The sequence below is a fragment of the Pyrus communis genome, chromosome 13 (assembly GCF_963583255.1).
Source record: "Pyrus communis chromosome 13, drPyrComm1.1, whole genome shotgun sequence".
Taxonomy (NCBI): domain Eukaryota; kingdom Viridiplantae; phylum Streptophyta; class Magnoliopsida; order Rosales; family Rosaceae; genus Pyrus; species Pyrus communis.
Window position 1 is genome coordinate 21404916 of NC_084815.1, and position 26864 is coordinate 21431779.

General features: G+C 38.5%; 2 protein-coding genes, 1 long non-coding RNA gene and 1 pseudogene across 4 annotated transcripts; all 4 read left to right on the forward strand.

The window, feature by feature from the left end:
• Positions 1-1040: 1040 nt before the first annotated feature.
• Positions 1041-4136, forward strand: LOC137713425 (histone deacetylase 6-like). 2 transcript variants are annotated; one of them, XM_068452716.1, is made up of 6 exons: positions 1041-1658; positions 2078-2518; positions 2659-2801; positions 3352-3442; positions 3519-3652; positions 3722-4136. In XM_068452716.1, coding segments are annotated over exons 1-6 (1347 nt in total). In that variant the 5' UTR covers positions 1041-1121; the 3' UTR covers positions 3723-4136. The 2 variants fall into 2 exon arrangements, with proteins under 2 accessions (XP_068308817.1, XP_068308816.1); XM_068452715.1 differs by having other exon boundaries at positions 3742-4136.
• Positions 4137-4237: 101 nt separating this feature from the next.
• LOC137712351 (uncharacterized) lies at positions 4238-5363 on the forward strand. The gene is made up of 2 exons (XM_068451445.1): positions 4238-4256; positions 4680-5363. The coding sequence occupies exons 1-2, from the start codon at positions 4238-4240 to the stop codon at positions 5324-5326; spliced, it is 666 nt and encodes a 221-aa protein (XP_068307546.1). The 3' UTR covers positions 5327-5363.
• Positions 5364-5621: 258 nt separating this feature from the next.
• On the forward strand, positions 5622-6590 carry LOC137713888 (uncharacterized). The gene is made up of 2 exons (XR_011065343.1): positions 5622-5774; positions 5911-6590. It is a non-coding gene; the product is annotated as an uncharacterized lncRNA (long non-coding RNA).
• Positions 6591-25122: 18532 nt separating this feature from the next.
• On the forward strand, positions 25123-26560 carry LOC137712353 (class V chitinase CHIT5a-like; annotated as a pseudogene).
• The last annotated feature ends 304 nt before the right edge of the window (positions 26561-26864 follow it).

Consider the following 26864-nt stretch of genomic DNA (forward strand, 5'->3'; position numbering starts at 1 on the left):
TCGGTATTGCATTACTTTGTTTTTCGGTACCATTGGGGGGATGACAAAAGAAAACCAAAATCGGAACTAGCCTAGTCTTCAAAAACCCAAAAATATCATTGGGCAAAGAGGCTTGCTCAAAAACACAGGAACCCTAACTCAAACTTATGGCCCAAGTTGGCTAATCTTCAATAATCTATTTTTGTTCACAATATAGAATGCGGCTTAAAAATGTAAGCGATACAGAGAGGAAGAACCGAGCTCGAAATTTAAGAATGGCCATATCTTAAGCAACTGTACTGTAAACCCTTTACAAAATTACAGGTTTATTTTCGAATTGTTTTTGTAAGAAGCACTTTTCCTCACAAGTGCTCATCTAGAAGAGCTTTCATTAGAAACACGTTAATTTTTTATTTATAAAAGGTGTACTTGAAAGTGCTTTATGCAAAAGTATTTGTCACATGCTTCTTCAAAAATCACTTTTATGACATAAAAGCACTTGTAAAACACATCTTGGAAATGAAATTAATTTGTCTCCTCAATGGGTTAAGGCAGAGTTCCTCCTCAATTCACTTTATGGCCGATTAATGGAACTTCAATCTTATGATCGAACACCTAATATTATTAATCAGTCTCTATAAAGATGATCTTTGCAAAAATTCAATAAAATATGAGATCATTTAGTTATCAAAGTATAGGAAAACAGATGGACAAATTCAGTAACAGTATTATGAACCGTCTATCTATTTGCTTCGATGACTAAACGACCTTAGTTTAATTGATTTTTTTATTTATAAAAATGATCTAAAAAGTGATTTATAATATAAATGGTTTCAATCATAAACACAAAGTTATGTGAATCGAACAAAAAGTAAATTGAGGAGGAACTTATCTTCAATCTTAAGGGGCAAGCTCCTCTCTTTACAAGGTGTCCACCATATTTGGTTGGGTTTCTATTTTCTTAAGCAGGCCTCGTTGGGCTCTTAGCTACCCGCGACCCGCTTCTTCTTCTTCTTCTTCTTCATCATCGCTTACTTTTGTGAACAAGACGACTCGTCGTACGTTGCTCACTAGCAATTTCCGTCTCCCCCCAACAAATCATTCGAGTCGATCGATCGATCGATCGAGAGAGAGGGACAGAGATGGACTCAGAAGGCGGAGCGTCACTGCCGTCAGGCCCAGACGCGAAGAAACGGCGAGTGAGCTACTTCTACGAGCCCACCGTCGGCGATTACTACTACGGCCAAGGCCACCCGATGAAGCCCCACCGTATCCGCATGGCCCACAACCTAGTTGTCCATTACGGCCTCCACCGTCGGATGGAGATCAACCGCCCCTTTCCCGCCGGCCCCATTGACATCCGCCGCTTCCACGCCGACGACTACGTCGACTTCCTCGCCTCCGTCACCCCCGAGACCCTCGCCGATTCCGTCCACTCCCGCCACCTCAAGCGCTTCAACGTCGGCGAGGACTGCCCCGTATTTGACGGCCTCTTCGGTTTCTGCCAGGCCTCTGCCGGCGGCTCAATCGGCGCCGCCGTTAAGCTCAATCGCCAGGACGCCGACATCGCTGTCAACTGGGCCGGTGGGCTCCATCACGCCAAGAAGGCCGAGGCCTCTGGATTCTGCTATGTCAATGATATTGTGCTCGGCATTCTTGAGCTCCTCAAGGTTCACAGGGTAAGATCAATACTACTTTATTTTTTTGTAATTAAATTATTACTTTTTGAATTGAAGCAATGATTTTTGTTCGAAACTCGATTAGCTTAGCTACATATTTAGGGTTCTTGATGATATTTACTGCATATTTTACTTGCATTGAGTAATTTTCAGTTACTGTACTATATGAATTTTATGCTTGCTCGCACTTAATCGGTAGTAAGTTGTTTGGAGCTCAGTAAAGTTGAATTTGATAATATTTCAAACGGAATGAAATCTACTTGTGAAAGACTGAAAATATTCATCTTTTATTCGGATTATTCGTATGGTCAAAGTGTGGGATGTTTGTTCTGTTCATTTGTGCTGTCGTCTATGTCCTCATTGCTTTTGATTGTTTATTGAATTACTTATGTAATCCGGTCATTGTCGTCACTGTACAGCGTGTGCTTTATGTAGACATTGATGTGCACCATGGAGATGGAGTTGAGGAGGCATTTTACACTACTGATAGGGTCATGACTGTGTCTTTCCATAAGTTCGGGGATTTCTTTCCTGGCACCGGGCACATTAAAGACGTTGGGGCTGGGACTGGCAAAAACTACGCCCTGAATGTCCCGCTAAATGATGGAATGGATGATGAGAGTTTTCGTAGTTTGTTTCGGCCCATCCTCCAGAAAGTCATGGAGATGTATCAGCCAGACGCAGTTGTTCTTCAGTGTGGAGCGGATTCCTTGTCTGGTGATAGGTTGGGGTGCTTCAACTTGTCTGTCAGAGGCCATGCAGATTGTCTTCGTTTTCTTAGATCTTTCAATGTTCCTCTGATGGTGTTGGGTGGTGGAGGTTATACAATCCGTAACGTGGCTCGTTGCTGGTGTTATGAGGTTTATCTCTAACGCCTTTCTCTCCATTTTGGCAATCACTGTAACATCTTATAATTGCGTTTCCTGTTTCTTTTAATTGATTTGCAACAAGTATAATGCGATGTAATATCCTTATGATTGCATCTATTACTTTGTACCAGACAGCAGTGGCGGTTGGGGTGGAGCCTGATAATAATTTGCCCTACAATGAATACTATGAGTATTTTGGGCCAGATTACACTCTTCACATTGCCCCATCCAACATGGAAAATCTAAACACGCCCAAAGATATGGAGAAAATAAGGTCTGGTTGTTGCTTCCTTACTTATGACGGTCGGTGCTAGTGGATTTTGTTGTACTGCATTTTAGTTTTACGCTATAATGTTTAATTCGTGATTGCTGACACCAGCAATCTCAACTCTATCATACTTTGCCCCACCATGCTTGAATTATAGAACTGAGATCTTGTAAAAGAGAAATAGCTCATCCTTGATTTGTTTCTATTTGAAAATATTTTGGTGTTCTGAGCTCCAAGCTTAGCTTCTCTTTCCAGAAATATTCAGGATGTCATGTAATTACTTTGACCCATTAGATATTGGATTTTAAGTTCAGATGCCAATAATTGTTTGTAATTGGTATTGCAGATCGTATGATTTGACACTTTGTACCTTGATCCTTTAGTAATTCAACAGTTGTGCTATTTTTCTTTCAACTGTTTTTGCCTGGTGCAACGGAATCTTCAACTACGAGCATTTATTGAGAATTCTGGACTGTATATTTAACTAGCGGTGAACTCTGTTGTCCCTTTCTCATCATTTAAGTTTTATTAATTGTTTATTTTTGTCTTCTCTCAGGAATGCACTGCTAGAGCAACTTACTCGAATACCTCATACACCCAGTGTTCCTTTCCAGACAACACCACCAACTACAAAAGTTCCAGAAGAGGTTCGTATCAGTGAAAAATTAAACGGATTTTACGTATTCACCTTGTTTCTTATAACCTTAGTTTGAATGGATGCAGGTGGAAGAGAAATTGGACGAAAGACCAAAGCCTCGCATTTGGAACGGCGTTATTTATGACTCTGATCCTGAAGACGACAAGCATTGGACTAAATTCCCCACCACTGCTCGTCAGCACACTGTTATGGATGTTTGGTAAGTTTTATTTATTTATTATATGGTAGGTTAGGTGCTTTTGACTGTTGCCCCTCTTCCAATGTTCAGAGATGTGGTTGTTAATGTAGGGATGGCGAAGATGAGATGGAAGAAGATAAAAAGCATCATCATCGTCATCCTTCGTGCTGACGCAGATGGAGTTTTATAGCTTCTAGTCGTTATGTCCCTGTATCACCTCGACACGAGATGTTGTGTTGAGCAGAGTGAGCTTGGTTAAAGCCACAGAATTTGTGGAAGGGAATCCTATTAACTAGTGAGGTATTAGAGTAGCTAGTGATGCCCTTGTTATATTTTGCTCCCTTTTGTTTAGAGTTGCAATACTTTGACAGCAGCAGGCGAATATATGAAATAGAAAACCTTCTGATTAGATAGTTGAAAAGGTTTACTCTTGTTCTAATTATTCTAATGTGGGAACTCAGAAAATTTCAAGTATAATTGATCAAAATCTAACAGTTTAAAGCTCCGTAGTAGTACTAATCATGTCATTTCTTTGAAAATTTGAAAATTTAACCCGTAACATCCCGTGTCAATGATACAACGACGTGTAAATTTTTAGAATACACGATGGGTTACCCCGTACTGTGTAAATTCTTATTTCCAATTATCTTTTAAGGAGACGGACTTACCTAGACTTGTGTAACTGTGGGCATCTCAAATAAGAAGTGCAAACTTATATGTTTTAACTTTTTATAAGAAATTGACATTATTAATTTGGGACGTCATGGTAGACTGGTAGCGGATGTAGTGAAGTCTTTCCATTTTAAGGGATTAATAAGTTAAAAATGGTCCAATTAAAATGGAGTCCATTTTATGATAATATCTTACGCGCCCTTTCATTTTTTATGCTTTTCTCCCTGTTTAAGTGCAAAACAGATTACAGAGAGCAAAAAGCAATGTCATTTCTGCAAAATCCCCACCAAATTCGACCGTTAAGTCCCTATCCAATTCAAAAATTCCCCAACTACTTCCATCCTACATCTCCAAACCTCCATTTATCCCCCAAAAGACCGCCAAAATCACTCCTCTTCCACCCATGGACGCCCAAATCCCAACCCGCCCACCATTCCACCCGGAAACCAAGACCCAGGACGATGGCATCCCCGCGAGGATGTCAAAATCCTCGCCAAATTCAAGTCCATGCACAACTACATTCGGGTCCTCGAGGTCTCGAAAAGGGCCGATGACCCCTTTGCTGGCTCAAGACTCCTCCTTCTTGACAACCCTGGAAACATCCACAGCATCTCTTTCATTTTCAAGTCCCTCACAAGCACTTACTTCGGCGTCTTCGCCACCTTGCCACCGATTATCCCTCCCGGACCCATTGGCATTCTTGGGTTCGGGGCGGGATCTACGGCAAGGTCGATTCTTGATCTGTACCCAGAAGTTGTGGTTCATGGGTGGGAGCTTGACCCATCTGTGATTGGTGTGGGCAGAGAGTACTTTGGACTCTCACAGCTTGAGAGGCAATACACAGATAGGCTTATAATTCATGTCGGAGATGCTTTCAAAGCCAGGACTCGAGGAGGTAGCTGTGTGGAGGCTGAAGATTCACTGAGACATGGGAAATTGATTAAGGAAATGCAACGGGTTTTTGGAGACAAGCTTTTCGTGTTGAGTGAAGGAAATGCAACGGGTTTTTGGAAGAAACTCTGAAGGAAATGCAACGGGTTTTTGGATACAATGCCTTCCTTAAAGCAAGGTGAGTGAACGCGTGAAGTAGGTGAAGATTCGTCTTTCGTGTGAGAGCGATGACATGGTCGGTCGGACAACGCCACCAAAATTTCTTGGTGATGTAGAGGTCAAACTCCATAATTAATTTTCAAACAAAACCATTAATTGACAACCCTTTTCGAGCCACCGCCCACATTATTTAAGACAAACACGCACACACGCACACACACACACACCTATATATATATATATATATACATATAATTATATATTAAAGACTACTTAGCTCAGATCTCTAAGTCTTGCTTTTATAAGTTCTTGCTTTCCAAGATGAGCAGTTTTCTGGCAAAGTTGGTTTTAGCTGTTGTAACGGTATATCTTCTTCTTGGTGTTTTTCCTGCAACTTCTTCATCAGTAGTACTTCTTCATGGTAATGTTATCTTCCTTCTGTGATCAGATACGTGTTTACATATTTACTTACTATTTTGGCTTCAATATATCAAAGTTTTCAGGGATCGAACATTCTTGCTATTAACATTTCTTGATGTGATTTCATGTGGGTGAAGGTGCTGAGAAGGGTGCTTTATTGAGTGTTGACTGCAGAGGTGGCTTGAGAAAGATAATTTGGAGAAAAGAAGGTAGCTTTGGATGTCTAACCAAGATTGTTAGCAAGAAAACTGTGCCCATCCGGCGTAGCCTGAGAAAAATCGTTACATCCTCCCCACCGCCACCCCTTAAAAATCCACATCTATCACACGGTGGCTATGCACCTCCTCCACTTATTGCATGATGATGGCTATCTACGCTTATAATTTTGTCTATGTTTGTTGATCATTCCTATGAAATTTATTGTTTCAACTTGTTGCCTCATTGCAAGTCCAATATTTGGGTTTGACGTCGTTTGTCACCAACAAGCTCTTCGTGTTGAGCCTTGAGAGTCGATGGAAGATAGCTCCGTTGCTCTTACACGTACGGCTCGGGTGATATTCCTCCAAATCTCGAAGCTCGGAAGAAGATCATGCTGCCCTGTGCTTACATTAGGAAGTTTATTGGTGCTAATCCTTGTTTTTCATCTTTTTTCCTATTTGAATTTTTGCCTAATTGAATAAACATTGATGTATATCGGATTATTACAATATAAATTCATTGCAATGAGATGTTTATTTTAGTGGTTGCAGTAGTAGGTCTGAGATGTATTGTTGGCCTGTGTCCTCATTTTTATTTGATTATTAGCTAGGTAATTCAAGTGGAAGAATCCATCTCAAAATATAACTTGTATTCTTCAATGGTTCTATGCCCAATTTTGACGATGAATTTTGGATTTATCCATCTTCATATTGCGTACATTTTTTTTGAATAAAATAATGATGCACATTATCTTGATCAATTGACATAATTCAAATCTACAATATCTAAATATCTTCATACGTCTTACTTTTTCCTTGTAAAGGTTCAAGATAGAGAGACAATGAGACTCCTTATTGAAAAAGGTGACAAAAGCAAAATTTTCAAAATCGGCTGCTCTATTCATCATAACCCTTTAGACCAAAATTTCTGCCCACCTCCTGCCACATTGTCAACTTGGGTTTTCTCTTTGTGCCAATTTGGTTTATATATTTGTTTGGATTCAAAATTACATCATCGATTCAAATAATCAAAATTGTTGAATGAGTAGAATTTTGGGCCGTTGAATGACAAAGTGATTGAAATGATTTTCAATTATTATTGAGAAATAATATTGTGATTTTAATCATGATATTGTCTCTTAGTAATATATTAAATTATTTAAACTTAATATTTGTCTAAATTCCAATTGATTTGAATGATGATGGAATATGGGGATGTGCATTAAAGCACGGCATCAGATAACAACATGCAAAGATATTGCATTTGTGGTATTGCTTTGGCCACGTAAGTCATGCATCATTAAGACTCCTATGTAAAGTGGTATTTGATGGAAGATGGCATCTCAAGTGATTAGTTGAATTGCAATTAAATTGCACTTCACTTTTGCATGCATGGTTGCACCTAGATAGACGTCGTGGGGAAAGAAAGCTTTACAATTTGCATTGGGAGTCTTGGCAATGAGTGACGGCTTAATGAGATAAAGCAAGGCTACTAATGGAGTTTTGATTAGAAGATAAGAAGCTTAGGTGGGCTAGGCTTCTGATGTGATGTGATGAGCCTAGATCTTTTATTTTGTTTGAAAAGTCATGGATAACAATCTAAAGGGTATGCCATGGCACTCTGACATGGATCAATTTCAGTTCTGCGAGTTAGAGTTGTAGTTGGACTCTACAAAATTATCTGGCCGTGCCAAGCAGAAGATATGAATGCTATAAATACAAGGTGCGCTGCAACAAATAGGGTCCCTTCAATTCAACACACAAATTATCCTACGCAAAACTTCTCAACAACCTTGAGATTTATTCTTCTTCCCCTTTCTTCCTGCTAACACATATTCAGTTTGGATAAACAACACTATGAAGGCTACTGGTGACATCTTCAGTTTGGATAAACATCACTGGAGCCGTAGAATTAGCCGACTAAGGAGCGCCTTCAGTTTAGATAGACAACATTGCTTTGAGACCGAATAGTTATTTATTCAAGTCTCAGTCAACAAGGATTTCTGAGTCCTTGTTGGTAGAGGTCATCTCATTAGCCTTTTGCTGAAGTGAGGTGTTACCAAGTTACTACATTTCGCACCTTGAAAGCCGAATTTGAAATTGAACTTCATAGAACTATCAGCTTTGTCTTCAGGCTCTAGAATCCGAAGGCCGAGACGTGTTCCTTCCTCGACCGTAATCGCAAGATCAAGAAGTCAGTAGCACGCTCAACGCCACATCAACATATTTTACTCCCCGACCGCACACAACCGAAAGACGTAATTAGCTTATTAATTACTCAACATGCGCGCTACGTAGGCTTGATAGTTTTTAGTATCAACAATATTATATATTATATTAGATAATATAACTCAAGAAATTAAACATAGACTATAAATCTGGCTTTCAGGGTTCTCACTAGTATATTCATACTGAAGACTAGCTTCTGCAAGTTCTTGTTATTCCATGACGGGCAGTTTTCTTGCAAAGTTGGTTTTAGACCTAGTAGCAATAGATCCTCTTGTGTGTGTTCTCCCTGCAAGTTCTACATTACTTCCTCACGGTAAATATAAAAACTCAAAGCATGACGTCATTCAGTTTTACGATTTACCATTTACTGATATTGCATATTGCATATTGCATTACATGCGTTGTAGAGATATAGTTGGATTTTCACTCAATCACTGTAGTTTATCAAAATTTCGAGGATCACACTTTCTCGGTATTAACCTAACAACATTCCTTGCTAGGTGTAATTTCTTGTGGCTGAAGGTAGAAAGGAGAGTTTGTTACATGCTGGGTGCAGAGATGGCTTGAGGAAGATAATTGGAAGAAATCCTGGCCGCAGTCTACGAACAATGGTTTCCTCGCCGCCTGCACCGGCTAAAGGTCAACGATCATCGATGGGTCATTCTACACCTCCTCCTATTGCTAAATGTTTGCTCTCTTCTTTTACTTGTTATATGGATGTAGGCCATTCCCTAGAGAAGTGATAGTGTTTCAACTGTGCTGCCTCATTTACAAGTACACTTGGCCATGGGGTTCTTTTTTCAATCCTACAGAAAATCTGTTGTTGCTCTGATTTTTTTTTTTAATTTTTTAATTTGTTTATCCAGTTGCTCTGATCTAAAAATCTGAACCATTTCCGTTTCAACGAAAAAAAAAAAAACTAAAATCTGAACCATTTCCCTATACATTGCAAACGAATTACGATGCATAACGCGGTAAATTCTCATCGTAAATATGTCCTTGCATAAAGGAGGAATAGTGACCATGGTGTGGCCTGGATGACATCATAGGAGTAGAGTAAAGAGTAAGTTTGGGAAAAAGGAAAATTTGGTCAGGAAAACGTGAAGCTTAAATTGAATGTAAAAGAGAGCTAGGCTTATATTTACGGCTTCCAGAACTCCATTTTGATCTTATTTTGTCATCTGTATTCAAAAGTTACAACTTTACTCTTTGACACTAAAAATTCGTTTCATTTTGACTTGTAGACTCTATGTTCTCTCCAAAACTTATAGGTTGCCTCCTAAAATATATGTGGAACCAAACACTCAATAAGACTATGTCACATGTACAATAAATTTGATTATAAATCTCCATTATGCACTAACATTCAACAATCAGAGAATATTAAATTTAATGAAAATTGAAGGGATGAAAAAATAAAAATGAAATTGATTAGCCTTTCGCACTCAAATCAAATTTACATATGAAATTAACAGATCTAAGCAATGTGGAACGAATTTTGAGTTTTATAAAAACGACTTTTAAGTTTCAGGGACAAAATAAAGCGAACTTTGAGTTTTGAGGAGTAAAGTGGTGACTTTTGTGTTACAAGGATCAAAGTGAGATTAAATCAAGTTCCATGGGGTGAAACTAAAAAAAAGCCTAAAAGAAATTTTTATAGATGTGAGGAAATTTTTTTTTTTTGTATAAGACACGTAACGTATAAGTTGAAAAACTCACTTGTATTCTTGAACTTTGATCTCATTTATTGACATGATTAATTGATATCGTTACCAGTGTAGATCATTTCGAGCTGACTTTTAGGTTTTTAAGGCTTTATAGCCAAAATGGTCATTGAGATTTGCATAACACATCACTTTGGTCCCTGAGATTGAAAATCAATAGAAATGGTTCTTGAGATTGTCCACCATCCATTATTTTGGTCATTCCGTTAAAAACTCCGTTAAGTGTCTCGGAGCTCTTGGCCGAAAGTTTGGGCAATTTTCAAAGCTTCATCACTCAATCGTTTCTTAACCAAATTTGACCCATAATATATCAAAATGAATATAGGAAAGTGTAGAACAAGATTATACCTATTTGGAAGCCCAATGGTTGCTGGAGATGGTTGAAAAATAGTCTGAAAGGTGACAGGTCCGCGAGAAAATTGGAAAAATCGCTGGAAACTGGAAAACTTTAAGGGTGCGTTTGTTGCATCGGACTGGACTAGCTTCAGGGATTAAGCTAAACTGGCTTAGACTAGACTAAGCTGGACTAGCTTAGTGAAGCGTTTGGTGTAGTGTCGGACTAAAAAGCTGGACTAACAATAAATTATTATTATATTTTAATTTATTTTCTATTAAAATAAAAGAAAATTATGCAAACCTCCGAATGAATTTGTGAAATTCCAAGCTAACAATCAATGCTTATTTCACAAACCCAGATCACACTATTATCCAAGACAACCCAGATTCTCAAATTAATTAAGACTTCAAAAACCCATCTCAAACCTTCATCGCTAGCCTCTCGATCCCTAAAAACCCCCAACTTTCATCGCTAACCTCTTGACTTGTTTCTCAGGTGTACTGTTCAATGATAGTAGGTCGCCACCGACACACCAATTTTTCTTTCCTCAATTTTTGTTATTCTTTCACAAATATTCTATAAAATTCCATGGAAATTGTTTGCTTACCTTCTGGATGGTTGAATGCTATTGCTGGGTTTCTTTGAAGGTTGGGTTGGGTACTTGGGTGGTGCAGCGACCCACGACTTGGCCACGGTGACAGCGCCTCAGAAGAAGAAGCAGAGCACTAAGAGATTGGAGTGAAAGTTGGGGATTGGGGATGTTGGCCTCGTTTCCTTTCAAGTCTGCCTTAACACCAAGGGAAATCTTGGGATTACATAGCGAGGGTTAACGAAGCGTGGAAGGATTCTTAGTTGGGGCAAGTCCCATTTATTTTAGTCCAAGAACCTACCAAACACATGATTATAGTCTTATTTAAGCTAGTCCAAGCCAATCCCTCCTAAGGAGGTGTAACAAACGCCCCATAAACATTCATAACTTCTTCAATACTCAACGAAATAGCCTGAAAGTGGTTGTTGCCACTTTCGAGCCGTTTTCCGGCCAAAACACGGCGAGTTAGCCATCAAGGAAGGTACCATTCTCTTCGTCTCATCGAGAAGTATGATTTCATTTTTGAATCACTCGATTTTGTTGAGTATTGAAGAAGTTATGAACGTTTAAAGTTTATCCAGTTTTCGGCGAGTTTTCCAATTTTCCCGTGAACATGTCACCTTTCAGGCTATTTTCCGGCCATCTCCGGCAACCATTGGGCTTCCAAATAGGTATAATCTTGTTCTACACTTTCCTATCTTCATTTTGATATATCATGGGTCGAATTTGGTTTACGAAACTTTGAAAATTGCCCAAATTTCTGGCCAAGAGCTCCAGGACACTTAATGGAGTTTTTAACGGAATGACCAAAATAATGGATGATGGACAATCTCAGGGACCATTTTTATTGATTTTCAATCTCAGAGACCATTTTGGCTAAAAAGCTGGTTTTTAATCACAAATTAGTTAATACCTTTGATTTTAGGTTTGATGTCCTAAAAATTGATACTCTCCAAAACCTAAAAATTGATACCTCTAAAACCACCATTCTATACCCTAAAATAATCAATCATAACAAATGAGATCAAAGTTGGAGAAAATTAAATACAAAATAGGTTTTTCCGACGTTTCCTTCTATCAAACAGAAATCACATGTCTTGCATAAAGTATTTCTCTTAAAATACAAGAGCAGCATATGAACTGAATCTAGACAATGAAGCTTCCAAGAACACACACACACACACACACACACATATATATATATATATATATATATATATATATATATTTATATTTATATTTATATATAACTACTTGCAGCTTCTTCATCAAAAGCTAAAGTTATCAGAATTGTCACACAAATGGTATGATTTTTGTCGGTTCAGTTGTGCAAGTTGTATTTTAAATTTTAAGTAAAAAATCCAAAGTCAAATTGTGTCACTATATGGTGACTGATATTGCCTTCCTAGAAAGCAACGGGAGTAGTAAATGTGTGTGAAAGTAGATGTCAACTCCGTAATCTCTAAACATAAACCTTAAACAATGCAATTTGTACCAAATTCTCATTAAATTAGGCAGAAAAACATTAATTATAATACATTTCAATGTCATTTCGCAATAAGTCTGCTTGCTTTCAGGGTTTTCAATCTCCTTAAGTAAGGTCACCAGATTCGGTACGAATAATTTCATACTGAAGGCTTCAAAAAGTTCTTGTTCCTGCAATTTACAAAGATGAGCGGTTTTCTAGCAGTTGGTTTTAGTTGTTGCAGCATTATATCTTCTTCTCAGTGTTTTCCTTACCAACCATTCACAATATAAGGATAAAGATGATGAGTAATGTATATTCATTCGCGTTTCTGATGATCAAAACTCTCATTTAATAGTCTAAATATTTTATCAGAGAGAAGATGAAAAGAAACTTCCACTAATTATCTTTTAAAGGTAGCTAGTTTTAAGTTGCAAATTTCAATGTGAAAGCACTTACCAAGGGGTAGAAATTGTGAGCTATGGGGGACTAAAAAAGTCCAAGGTTGAAGTCTAATTTTTGAATAGGAAGAAGTAGTCTATAAATCTTACTTCTCGTTCACTTCATCTCAATATGTTGTGGATTTTCTAAGTTAATTGTTTCTGCTTTGTTACCCGGCAAAGTTGGTGGTAATTGCTGCCTTAATTTTGTTGTTTCTTTTGGCCCATTTCCGAACAACTTGTGCATTACTTGCTCATGGTACTTAACATATGAGTTGAAAAACTTCACTTGTACTCTTGAACTTGGATTTCAATTTATTGACATGATTATTCGATCTTTGTACCGGTGTAGATCATTTTGAGCTTGGGCTTTAGGTTTTTAGTCTCATACTAGTTAATACCTTTGACTTTAGGCAGTGACGGAGTCAGGATTTCATGTGGGGGAGGGCCTCTCACATACATAGGTAATTTGAACTCAGAATATGAGGAAATTAAAGTAATTTGCATAAAAATTAGAAGACCCTAACTTTAAAAGAGCGACCTAACATTGCAAATATGAGGTAAAGAGTAAGCAAGAAATTTTTTAAAATATAAGCTAAAGCAAATTAAAGAAAAGTTGATAGAATAAGGAGGGGAAGTGAAGACTGCACCGCAATAAGAGGAATGGATAGAAATGAGGCTGGCCTGGAATGGAAAAGAGTTTAGATTAAGAACACACTTGAATTTTAAGAGTATTAAACTGATATGTATCTGAAGCATTGTAATAGTAGCAAGAAAACAAAAAGGTAGGATGGGTTAGGGTCCCTTAGTGTCTCCGCCACTGACTTTAGGTTTGATGTCCAAACAATTGATACTCAAAACCTAAAAATGAACCTCTAAAAGCACTATTCTATATCCTAAAATAATCAATCGTATTAACAAATGGGATCAAAATTAAACACAGCAGAGGCTAATTTTCCCGACATGTCGGTCTTTGAAAAAGAATTTATACATCTTGCAAAAAGTATTTCTCTTAAAATACAAGAGAGTTGTGTGGATGCAAATTTCTTCCTCCTTGATTTTGGACAAAATTGCACCTGCAAAACAAATAACACCTTAGGTCAAGGTCAAGAGCCTCACGTTAGAATTTTGAGGGAAAAGTGTTTAGAGAATTTGGAGAATTTTGCAAGAGTGTAGAACTTAGGTTTTGGAGAAAATGAGAGTGTTTATATAGGGGTGTGTCCGGCCCTTTTGGGAGGAGGAAGACCGGCCATTTGGATGGTTTTTTGGGTGAGATTCATGATTTGTTAGCTAATTAATAAACTAATTAGGTAATAAATCAATTAATTAGTTAATTAATATAATTAGAAATGACTGATTTGGGGGTTACCCTGTGGAGAAGATTTGATGAGGATGGATGAAATAGGTTTTGAAAAAATACCTATTTTGGGCACTTTTGACTTGATTGAGGGATGATTGCCCATTGCTTCAGCGTAGAAATCTTGGTATGCCTCGAGGGCAATCTTGTCTTTTTAACCCAAAAATCCATGTTTTGCCTCCATATTTTTCTTGATTATTTTTGGCTTCACAAATGCCCCCACACCTACTAGGTTGCTTGCAGGAAAGGGCAGCAGGTGTAGAAATCTCCAGCTTTAATGCAGATTCTCACTTGGACTTGGAATTAGATTCTTCTACGAAAGGGAAATAAATCGTCTCCCAAGCCTATTTAAGCTTACCTTAAGTATGGGATTAAATCAAATTTGGAGGGCAATTATCTGTCCCTACAAGAAAGAGAGAAAACCAAAGGATATTTGTTCTTCCTCCCCTAGCACTATTCTTTGCTTGCCCGTGCAAAAAACCGTCTTTCGCTGAATTTTTTTTGTCTTCTCCTCACCGCACCGATGTAAGAAAAACTTAATTCTCCTTGTCTTCTTCTTAGGTGGTGTTGCCATGGGCAGCCGTAGGGGTGGTGCGGCACGTCGGTTAGCAAAGGCAAAGAGTCGGTTTGGCATGGGCTAAGGAGGTGGCGTGGCAGGGGCCAGTGCTTGTGCTACTCGGCTTGATTGAAGCCAAGGACTAGCTCGGCATGGGCCGAGGAAGTGGCGTGGCATGGGCTGCTTGCCAAAAATGAGGAAACTGTTTGAGCTTGATTTCTTAGCAGTCGTAGATAGAGCTGCCAAGATTGGAGTTGCTGAAGATGAAGTGTCGGATGAGCGAACAGTTGAGTGCAAAGTGGCTGCTGCCCCTGACCATTTACTGCCTAATTGGTCTTCAAGCATTCGATCTTTTGAGTTATTCAGCCTTCTTGCACTGGAGAGCTTACCTAGATGGGTGTCGGGGAATTAGTTTTCCCTTTCGCATTGGAGAGCAATTAGTTTACCCTCTCGCATTGGAGAGCAATTGGTTTACCCCCTCGCACTGGAAAGCTTACCCATATGGGTGTTAGGGAATTGGTTTACCCTCTCGCATTAGAGAGTGATTAATTTAACCTTTCGTATTAGAGAGTAGACCCATATGGGTGTTGGAGAATTGGTTTACCCTATCGCACTGGAGATCAATTAGTTTATCCTCTTGCACTGGAGAGCAAACCCATATGGGTGTCGGGGAATTAGTTTACCCTATCGCACTGGAGAGTAATTACTTTATCCTCTTGCACTAGAGAGCAAACCCTTTTGGGTGTCGGGGAATCAGTTTACCCTTTTGCACTGGAAAACAATTAGTTTATCTTCTTGTATTGGAGAGCAAACCTATATGGGTGTCGGGGAATTGGTTTACGCTATCGCACTGGAAAACAATTAGTTTATCCGTTCGCACTGGAGAGCAGACTTATATGGGTGTTGGAGAATTGGTTTACCCTCTCGCATTGGAAATCAATTAGTTTATCTTCTCGTACTTGAGAGCAGATCCAAATGAGTGTCAAAGGATTGGTTTACCCTCTCGCATTGGAGAACATGGAAGTCATTGTCGTGAATGCAGCTGAGGAAAGTTGCACTGCTGGACAACTGAAATAATCCTCAGCCTGCGAGGTCTTGTTTGGCGAACTGCTTGTGGAACCCACGTAAGGGTGTAAGCGCAGTGAGTTGTTCCCAGAATTATTGCATCATCATTAGGTGTTTCGTCGTGTTCCATTTTGAGCCTTGGTTAGCTCGAGCCATAGGGCAAGATCGGCACGGCTAGGAGCCGTGGTGCAAGATTATCACAGTTATAAGCTATGATGATAGATCAATGGATGTTGGGAGCCGTGGAACAGGTAGGTATAACTGTGAAAGCAAAGTTGAGGTTGTCTTGGGTCAGGTTGTGGGCAGTAGGAGAAATTGGACCACTAAGTCCATGATGCTCAGTTACTGGTGATGTGTTGCTTCAGTATTGAATCGTCTAGAGTGTTAAGAACAAGGCCTGCCCTCGATTTTTGGTAGTTGGGCTGATGTGTCATTCTGGTACTCATTTACCCTCGACAAGCCATTAGGCTGAGCTGCTGCATTTGTTGGAACAGAAGTAATCTTTGTATCCGACAACCTATGTGGGATAGTTTTGTCTGCTTGATCTTGTCAATGAAAGGTGACCCGATTATGTTGGTTATGTCTCGTCGGACCGCCTCGTCAGTAGCTTTGTTGCGTTGGAAATCGCGCAATCGCTTGGTCATGAGCCTCTTTACTTTTTCTTGAATATGCCTTTGTTGGGGTAGTGGAGCTTTCGGCTGCTCCCAGTCGTGACCTGTTGGTCTAGGCTGTTTTTCCATGTGTTCGGCTCATCTATACCGCGGTTGCGGTGCATATGTTATGTTCCTAGCAGACGAACGGGTAATTCACAGGCTGCTGGTTGAACTTTAGCTAGATTGAGTGACTGCTTCTCTTCGTTCACTATGCTGCCTACTTCGATGTGAGGTGGATGATGGTCCTTGCGGGCTTTGCCGCGAATGAACATTTTGCCTGAAAGGTTGGTTATGTTGATTATCGGAGTGTGGCCTTAACCGTGAGTGTATGTTTGTTTGTGGGCCTAACTGAAATGCACACTCCTTTGCGGGCTAAGACGAGAATATACGCTATCTCGGGGGCCTAGTTGGGAGTGTACACTCTTGGAACGATCGATTTGTGGCTGGTCGAGTAACTGCTTGTCGGAACGCTACTAGAGAGTTTTTTGTCGGCCTTTGTCTTACTTTGGGACACCTCGTCAGGGGTATGTTGCATTTCGGTATGCTGCAAGAGCTGATTTACTAAGGTCGTCTGCTGTGCGAGGGCGCTTATCAACTTTATGACTTGTTGAGACAAGTGTTGTTCTTCATTCGGGTTAGAAGAGCTTGGACGGAATACGTCTCCTTGAGTAGTGGAAGTATGGTAGACTCTGGGTGTGAGATTTTAGTTGGGAAATGTCAAATCACTGGAAAAATTGGGTGAAAATGCCCCTGGTTCAATTGTTGACATAGAAATTTGGAGCTGGGATGGTTGAACTGGTCTTAGATCGGCTTGGGCTGCTTGGGACACCACTAGAGTGGGCTGCGACGTGCGTGCATGTTGGGCTTGGGAGCGTGTTAGGCTGTTTTTCTTGCCGCAGCTGTTTCGGCCTGCGCTGCTGAGGTAGTGGCTCATGCCAGCTCACCTTGGGCCTGGTTCAGCTGCCTTGCAGCGTGGGTTGCAGATTGGGTCGTGCGCCAAGTGGACGAGGCTTGGGCCTGCGCTGTTAGGGTTGCGGCTTGGGCTATTTCAAAGTGATGTGGGCCTAGGCTTGTGGTTGCCTCGCTACTCGCTGCTTACCGTGGGCTTGCTGCCATGAAGCTGGCCCACTCCCCTCTGCCACAGTGGTCCCCGTGGTTGCCATGGTGGTGGTGCTCTGTAGTGGCAAAGTTGATCCTCTTGCCATCGCTTTGAACCTCATGGATCGTTGTGGTAGGGTTACGTCTTGTCCTCCATCATTTGATCTGGATCTTTGAATGTAGGAAGTTCCGTTCGTCATGGTTTCCAAATTTCCCATCATTGTATTTTTTTTCCTCACCTCTATTCAGAGAATTAAAAAATTGTAGGGATAAGAAGGTATGAAAAATTTACGAACGAACGAGAAACAAGAAACTTTGAATGTGAGAGTCTTCTTCGAACGTGTGAATCAAACTCTCAATGAAAGCACCAATTTGTGGATACAAATTTCTTCCTCCTTGATTTTGAATAAAATTGCACCTACAAAACAAATAACACCTTAGGTTAAGGCCAAGAGTCTCAAGCGCCCACAACGATTTTTAGGGGGGGGGGTGGGCTTTGACTGAAGAACCTCCGATGCCAAAGTTAGAATTTTGAGGGAAAAATGTTTAAAGAATTTGGAGAATTTTACGAGTGTAGAACTTAGGTTTTGGAGAAAATGAGGGTGTTTATATAGGGGTGTGGCCGGCCGGCCCCTTTGGGAGGAAGAGGATCGGCTACTTAGATGGTTTTTTGGATGAGATTCATGATTTGTTAGCTAATTAATAAATTAATTAGGTAATAAATCAATTAATTAGCTAATTAATATAATTAGAAATGAATGATTTGGGGTTACCTTGTGGAGAAGATTTGATGAGGATAGATGAAATATGTTTTGAATAAATACTTATTTTGGGTACTTTTGACTTGATTGAGGGATGATTGCCCACTGCTTATGCATAGAAATCCCGATGTGCCTCGAAGGTAATCTTATCTTTTTTACCCAAAAATCTACGTGTCCCATCCATATTTTTCTTGATTATTTTTGGCTTCACAAGCTGCATATGAATTGGTTCTAGACATTAAAGCTTTCGAGAACAATACATATAATTAACCACCTGCAGCTTCTTCGTCAAAAGCCAAGGTTTTCAGAATTTTCACACAAATGGGCTGGTTTTTGTCGTTTCAGTTGTGCCAGTTGTATTTAAATTTAAGTAAAAAATCCAAAGTCAAATTGTGTCGCTATGGTGACTGATATTGCCTTCCTAGAAAGCAACGTGAGTAGTAAACGTTTGTGAAAGTAGATGTCAACTCCATAATCTTAAACATAAACCTTAAACAATGCAATTTGTATCAAATTCTCATTAAATTAAGCAAAAAAACAATAATTATAATATATTTCAGTGTCATTTCGCAACGAGTCTGCTTGCTTTCAGGGTCATCAATCTCCTTAAATAGGATCGCTAGATTCGCTACAAATAAGTTCATACTGAAGGCTTCATCAAGTTCTTGTTCCTGCAATTTACAAAGATGAGCAGTTTTCTAGCAAAGTTGGTTTTAGTTGTTGCAGCATTGTATCTTCTTCTCGGTGTTTTTCCTGCAACTTCTTCATCACTTCCTCATGGTAATGATGTTTTTCTTGTTGGCGTTTTTCAGCTTTAATATAAGTTTTCAAGGATAATTTCTTGCAACTGACAATTTTCTTTCTTGCTGCGATTTTCTTGTGGCTGAAGGCAACGAGAAGAATACTTTATTGCAGGTTGACTGTGGAGATGGCTCGACGACGATGATTAGAAGAAAAGAAGGGAAGTTTGGTTGCCAAAGTGAGATTGTTAGCAAGAAAACTGTGCCCGTCCGGCGCAGCCTAAGATTAATCCTTAAATCGTCGCCGCCTTCACCCATTAAAAACCCAACCAAGTCACAGGCAGGCTCTGCACCTCCTCCACTTCTTATATGATGATAGCTATATATGTTTTATAGTCAGTGTTCTTAAAAGCACCGGTTAGGCAGTTGGGCAACGTCACGGTAATGTATAAGCATTTAAAAAATAAGAAATGACGTCTAGACCTACTTTAGGCATCCGTCTAAAGCTTAGGTCATGATTCTTACTTAGACATAAATTTTATCTTTCATTTTGTATTTTATTTTCTAATAAATTGTAAGAGACTTTTATGATAGCTAGTTGGATTAACACTCACTATATGCTTCTTTTCACATTTTCAATATGTTCTGGTATTTAAAATTTACATGTCATTATATTTTTCAATTTATATATTACAATACAATACAATTATGTTATTATTATTATTTTTTAATCTAGTAGACATTTATTCATATGTTTTAATAATTTTTGTTAAAATTAGGTCTCACCTAGACGCTTAGGCACTAGACTCTACCCGCTGCCCGATTAGTGCCGAATATAACTTTGTTAATAATTTTGTACCTGTGGAAGTTTTATCATTCTTGGGTAGTTAGTGTTTCAACTTGTTGCCTCATTTGCAAGTCCATTTGGCTTTGAGACCATTCTGCAAGCCACTTACTCGATTTAAACTTCCAAGCATGTCAATGTGCATGTTCGACTAATTTTCAAGCATACAATCCACGTATCTCTGGAATTTCTGTACAAGGAACTTAAAAGACCGGATTGTGTGTGTGTTGCTTAGTGGTTGATAGCATTCTTTCATGTATGTGAGGTCCTGAGTGCAAGTTGCCTTTTCTCGTTATCACTTGTATTAAACAAAAAAAGGGAAATACTTTTTACACATTCTTTTTGTTTGTAGCTGTTAAATTAAACAATTAAATTAAAATTAACGGTCAAGACTAACAGAGAATGCACAAAGTTAAAAAAGAGTATTGAAATCAACAAAAAACAAAAAACCGAATAAGACAAACCTACCAACCATCCACAAGATAAGGATGAAGATGATGAGTAATGTATATTCATTCGTGCTTCTGATGATCAAAACTCTCATTTAATAGTCTAAATATTTTATCCGAGAGAAGATGAAATGAAACTTCCAGTAATTATCTTTTAGAGGTAGTTTTAATTTGCAAATTTCAATGTGAAGGCACTTACCAAAGGGGTAGAAATTGTAAGCTATGGGGGACTTAAAAAGTCCAAGGTTATTGAAGTCTAATTTTTTATTTATTTATTTTTTTTAAATGTAGGCAAGAGGATGGGCTGAGCCTTACAATGGACTAGCAATAATGTGGTTCAAATTCATCTTTGGCGAGAATCGAACCTAATACCTCTCACTTACAAGAGAAGTTGAATACCATTAGACCAAAGTACTAATTTTTGAAAACTTCATCTCAATATGTTGCAGATTTTCTAAGTTAAATGTTTCTGCTTCCGATCAATGCTCAATTTAAACCCTTTGAAAGACATGATTATGGTTGAACTTTGAATGTTTGAACTTTGATTTTAATGTCTTTGATTCAAGTTGGAATGCTTGTTTTTATATTGATCTTGAGAATTTTTCTTACTTTGGAAAAAAAAAATAAAAAATTGAACCGAACTGAAAAAAATAGAACCGACCAAAAACTGAATTGAAGAAAACTAACAGAAAATCGAACTGAACCAAACTGATCAGTAACTTAGGTTCAGTTTTCGGTTTTGCCAAAAACCAAACCGAATGATATTGAACTCAGCCCTAATCCATTGAACCCTAAAATAAACAGTCTAGATTAAAATTTAAAAGCATTAAAAAGTAATTATGTGCATCCAAAGTCTTCGTTGGTTGCTTTCTCCGCCATTCACCACTAAATGTATCTACAATGACCCTATGGACGTATACTTATACAATATATGAAAATTGACTTGATCAATTTCATATGGATGTGGTCTTACGAGGACGTCAACAATTTCATGGGTGCAGGAGATCACGAGTGTGTGCTTTAAATGATGAGAAAAATTAGTGGCTACCCCATAATTAAGAACATGGAACATGACCCTTCGAAGAATTATCTGAATTGGATTGAAAGCAAAGTCCAACTTTTTCTATTTATTTTTAAGTTTCACCTATTACAAAGACATTTTAGTATATGGCAATCCTTTCACAAGAAGTGGAGTGTGGCAGCTTCCTCACAAGGGGTGGAGTAGACTTCCGCCCGTGAGCGTTATGTATATACATAAGTCTCACCCTTTATGAGAAGCTACGATGCATGAACACGGGAAAAAGCTAACGTATTTCATATTTGACAAGCGGGGATATGGATACGTAGAGGAAAAGCACCCGATACGTAATGGAGTACGCGGATACGTTGTTGACTAATGGGATACGCATATTCTAGTGTCGAGATATGAGTATCCTACTTTTGAGATACGTTTCAAAGTAAAATCAGAGGATAATTAGAAAAAATAAGTAAAAAATAATTACACTAATTTGCATAAAATCGTGATTAATTGGAGGTTACTAAATTGAAATGATTCTTTAACAAAAAAAAAAAAAAAAATCAAAACGATTTTGTGTACAAAATTTGGGATCTACCTATTTTTCCCAACTCGAATCTCAAAAATCACTCCTTGGGAGAGACTTTCACCATTAACTGTCACCTGCAACTAATCTGTCGTCTCCGTCTGCAACTACTGCGTCGTATCTTTTACAACTGCCGGTAAGAGTTGGGTTTCGAATTCCATGCTTTCCTTAAGCTTTCGTTTTCATTTTGATAATAATTTCGATGTTTTCCTGATCTGATTCCTTTGCTTTACTGATTCGGTGATTCTCCATTCGATGCATAATCTGATTCCCATTTTGCTTTTCTGAGGCCAAAACCCATCTTTGAACGAAAAGCCCTCTTTTCCTTTTCTGCTTTTGCATATTGTAATAATATTATTGTATGGTAGACCGGAGTAATTTAGATTATAATATTCTTATATATGCTTTCTTGATGCGTTTTTTTTTTTTTTTTTATCTCTCATAATATTTTTATATATTCTACTCTAGGGTCAAGTTTCATTAGTTAAGAATGTTTGGAAATGAGATCGTGTCTTGCAACAAGGTTACTAATGAAACTCTTCTAGAAATGAAAAGTTAGTTCTAAAGTGCCAATGTAAGTTGAAGGGTTCTGCTCTTATGCATGTTTCTTTGCCCAATACTGGTTCTTTTGGTTATGATCTACCTGAAGTGAATCTTGATCCAAAGAAGAGAAATGGAACAAGTGGGCCTCTCAGTAAAGCTTTTAACAAGGAGGCTTGAGAACAATGTGATGTTGAAATTGCAAGGATGTTTTACACAAGTGGCTTATCATTTAACCTTGCAAGAAATTCGCACTATCGTAACTTATATTTGCGTGCTTCTACACTTTCAGTGTATGTTCCACTAGGTTACAATGCACTCAGAACTACTCTTCTGCAACAAAAGAAGAGTCACATTGAGTGGTGCCTCCAACCAATCAAGCTCACATGGAGCACTAAAAGTGTAAGTCTGTGCAGTGATGGGTGGACTGATGCAAAAGGGAGACCACTTATTAATATTATGACAACTTGTGAAAGCGGGCTATGTTCTTAAGGGCAATTAACTGTGAAGGTGAATAAGACAAGCATTATATTGCCAACTTGCTATTAAAGAAATTGGTTATGAAAATATTGTAAAGCTGCTGGGTTACTTATTGAAGCCCACAATCTCAAGATCTTTTGGACACCCTGTGTTGTTCACACTCTTAATCTTACTTTGAAGAGTATATGCTCACCGAAACAAAATGTTTGGTATGATAAATGCAAGTGGATTTCAACTATTGCTAGTGATGCTTAGTTCATAAATTTTTTTATTATTAACCATAACATGAGATTGCCTATGTTTAATGAACATTGCAAACTAAAGTTGCTGTCCATTGTTGAGATGTCCTAATTTTCTTGTTCAATTATGAGCTGTCCTAATTTTAAAATTTTTCAGATTTGCTTCCACACTTGTGATGCTTAGAAGTTTAAGGAAGTAAAGGAAGGTTTACAACAAATGGTGATTAGTCCATATTGGGCTTTGTACAAAGAAAATGATTTGGTTAAAACAATGATGGTGAAGCAAAAGATATTGGAAGAGTATTTTTGGGAGAAGATTGATTATATTATTTTCTTTACAACTCCAATATATGAGATTCTAAAATGGCTAACACAAATAAACCTTGTCTTCACTTGGTGTATGAGTGGTGGGATGCTATGATTAAAAAGGTGAAAGCTACTATCTATAGGAATAAGTGCAAGGCATTTCATGAAAATAACAGTTTTCTTTATGCAGTGTATCGTATTTTATTGGAGCGATTGACTAAAAGTAACATGCCACTTCACTGTTTAGGACATTCGTTAAATCCAAGGTAATGATTTTGCTAATTTCCTTGTAAATTCTTTTAAATTTATCTTTAGCTCTATGAGATATTTTCAAAGTGCTATTTCTTTTATTTTAGGTATTATAGTTGAGAATGGCTTCAGGAAGACACTAGTCGTGTTGCTTCACGCCAAGATGTTGAGCTTACAACTGAAGGGAAAAAGTGCTTTGAGAGATACTTTTTCAATGAGGAAATTAGAAGAAATATCAATGTGGAGTATGCCTCTTTCTCTATGTGCTTGAATAATTTGGAGCTATTGATTCTATGAATGATAGGTTTCATTAGGAACCAGTGATGTGGTGGATTGTCTATGGAGCTTCTACACCTAGTCTCCATTCCATAGCGTTGGAGCTACTTGACAACTTTGTTCCTCCTCTTGTTGTGAAAGAAATTGGAGTACATAAAGTTTTATTCATTCTCTGAGAAAGAACAAGATTACCCCACAAAGAGCCGAGGATTTGGTATTTGTGCATAATAATCTTCGTCTTTATCAAGGAATAGCTCAACCTACAAAGAAAGTATTACTCAATTGTGGGATGTTGGAGGAGATGACCTTGATAACTTGAGTGAAGAAAGTGTCAGGATGCTTGAAATTGCTAGTTAACCTTTCACCTGATGAACCATTATTGAAGACTACTTTGGTTAGTGGAGGAGACGTCGTGAATGTGGAAGTTGAATGAGACTTTCTATTTTCAATTTTCATTTGGATGTTCTGTCTACTTTTTCAAGTTTGAAGACTAGTTGGTTGTTGGATGGATCATCTTTTTATTAACTTTTTGGAGTTTATTGAAATAAATTTGAACTTGAGTAATAATTTTGAATGCTTATTTCATAATGTGTTGCATATATTTATATATATATTTAATTGTCGTATCCTTGTCGTATTGTGTTTTCGTTTTTAAAAATTTGATGTATCCCCATGTCATGTCGTATTTTCGTATCTGTGTCCGTATCCATGCATCGTAGATGAGAAGGCGTACAGCAGCTTGTATACAAGTTCTCCTCTCATGAAGTTGAATGAAACTTAAGACCAGCTATAGATAGAGACACGAGCAATTTGTCTGCAGAAACTTCTATTTTTCTTGCCACGATTTCTGTAGATTAATTTGGCTGTATATGTTCCTCCTCCAAATTTCAAACCCTAGCCGCTAATTTAGTTTCCCATATTCAAACCCTAGCTGCTAATTTAGTTTAACATGTATCCAGGCTGAAACTTCAACCACAAATTTCCAAACACAAAACCAAATGTTGAAAACTTGGTCGATAATATTTCCTTAGCATTCGCATTTCTGGCTTCCTCCCTCCTCTATAAAAAAAAAAAAAAAGGAAAAACCCTAATCAAAACCTAACAACCCCAATTAAGCCGACCATTTCCGAATACTGTACCTCAGAAGTAGGGCAATGGGTACCCCAAAACTGATGCCTTTTTTCATCCTTGTAATCTTCCACACAGTGCTTTCTTCCGGCTCGGGTTCGAGTTCGGATCATTTTTATCCATCTGGAAAAGGAATCAGAGCAGCCTATTTCCCATCACCTAGTTCGTTCTCACCATCCTCTATAGCCACCCAATACTTCACCCACATCTACTATGCTTTCCTCCAACCCGAACCCTCCACTTACAAACTCTACGTCACCCAATTCGACCAAGCGAGAATACCCGAATGCATCAAAGCGCTCCGGACCAAAAACCCGCCTGTCACCACACTCCTGTCCATAGGAGGCGGTGATAACAATGCACAATTCAGGTGGCTCGGAAATACTGATTCCACGGCGTTGACTTGGTCTGGGTATTTCCTAAGGATGCCGCGGAAATGTCAAATCTTGCCTTGTTGTACAAGGAATGGAGAAAGGCTCTAGATAATGAAGCTAGAGTTAGCGGGAAGCCCCGTTTACTTTTAACCTCCGCGGTATATTACGCATCAAAATTTACTTTTTACGGCGGTCAGATATCGTATCCGGTCGGGGCAATAAGTAAATATTTGGATTGGGCCAGCCCAATGTGCTATGATTATCATGGGTCATGGGAAAATTTCGCGGGGATGAAAGCTGCGTTGGATGATCCCGACAGTAATATTAGTACTCGTTACAGAATCCGGTCGTGGATTGAAGCCGGTGGATTTGGATCATCTCCGAGGTAACTGGTTGGGATCCTTCTGACTAGTGTTAGTGGATTGTTGGATTTTTATCCAACGGCTACAAAAAGGGGAGCCCTCTAAAAGTTATAATAATTCTAACCGTTGGATAAAAATCCAACGGTCCACTAACACTGGTTAGAAGGATCCCGACCAATTACCTCAAATAGGATCCAAATCCGAAGCCGGTGTCCCACCCAAAAATCTCATCGTGGGTCTGCCTTTGTACGGGCGGACTTGGACGCTCAAGGACTCGAAAGTGAACGGGATCGGGGCACCGGCTTTGGGTGTGGGCCCTAGGGATGGTGTTTTGGTTTATCATCAAATGGTTCATTTTAACAAGAGAACCAATTTAACAGTTGTGTTTGATGCCGAATCAGCGTCTTACTATTCTTATTCGGGTAGCTCTTGGATGGGGTATGATGGGTGTCCGATCCGTGGACGTGAAGGTCCGGTTTGCGAAGTCGTTAGGCTTGGGGGGATTCTTCTTTTGGGCTCTGGGCCAGGACAATGAATGGGCCATATCAAAACAAGGTGAGGTTCCAACCCAAACTCAATTTGAATTCAATATTTTTTTAATTTCAAAATTTATGTATGTTTGAGTTTATAAGTTTGAATTCAATATTTTTTTAATTTCAAAATTTGTGTAGGTTTGAGTTTATTGTTGTGTTTTTTGTTTGGCAGCTTGCAATGCTTGGAAATACTGAGGATTTATTTTAAAGGGAATATGAATGCACCAAATCCCCAGCTTCGTGGGTATATCTCCTATTTGTATCTATCTCATTATGTAACGAAATCATGTTGTCAACTCTACAAGTAGTTAAAGACATTTAAGTGTATAATTTCACTGTAATCTACTTATTGTAAAGTAGAAATATTTGATTAATAATGTATGTCATTCTATTTTGCAGCTTCTGTATCCAATGAAATTATGTATTTTTTAAGTATAAGCTTACACTTATTTATACGAAATATAATAATTTTACTTAAATCTGCCTAGGCCTTGGCTAG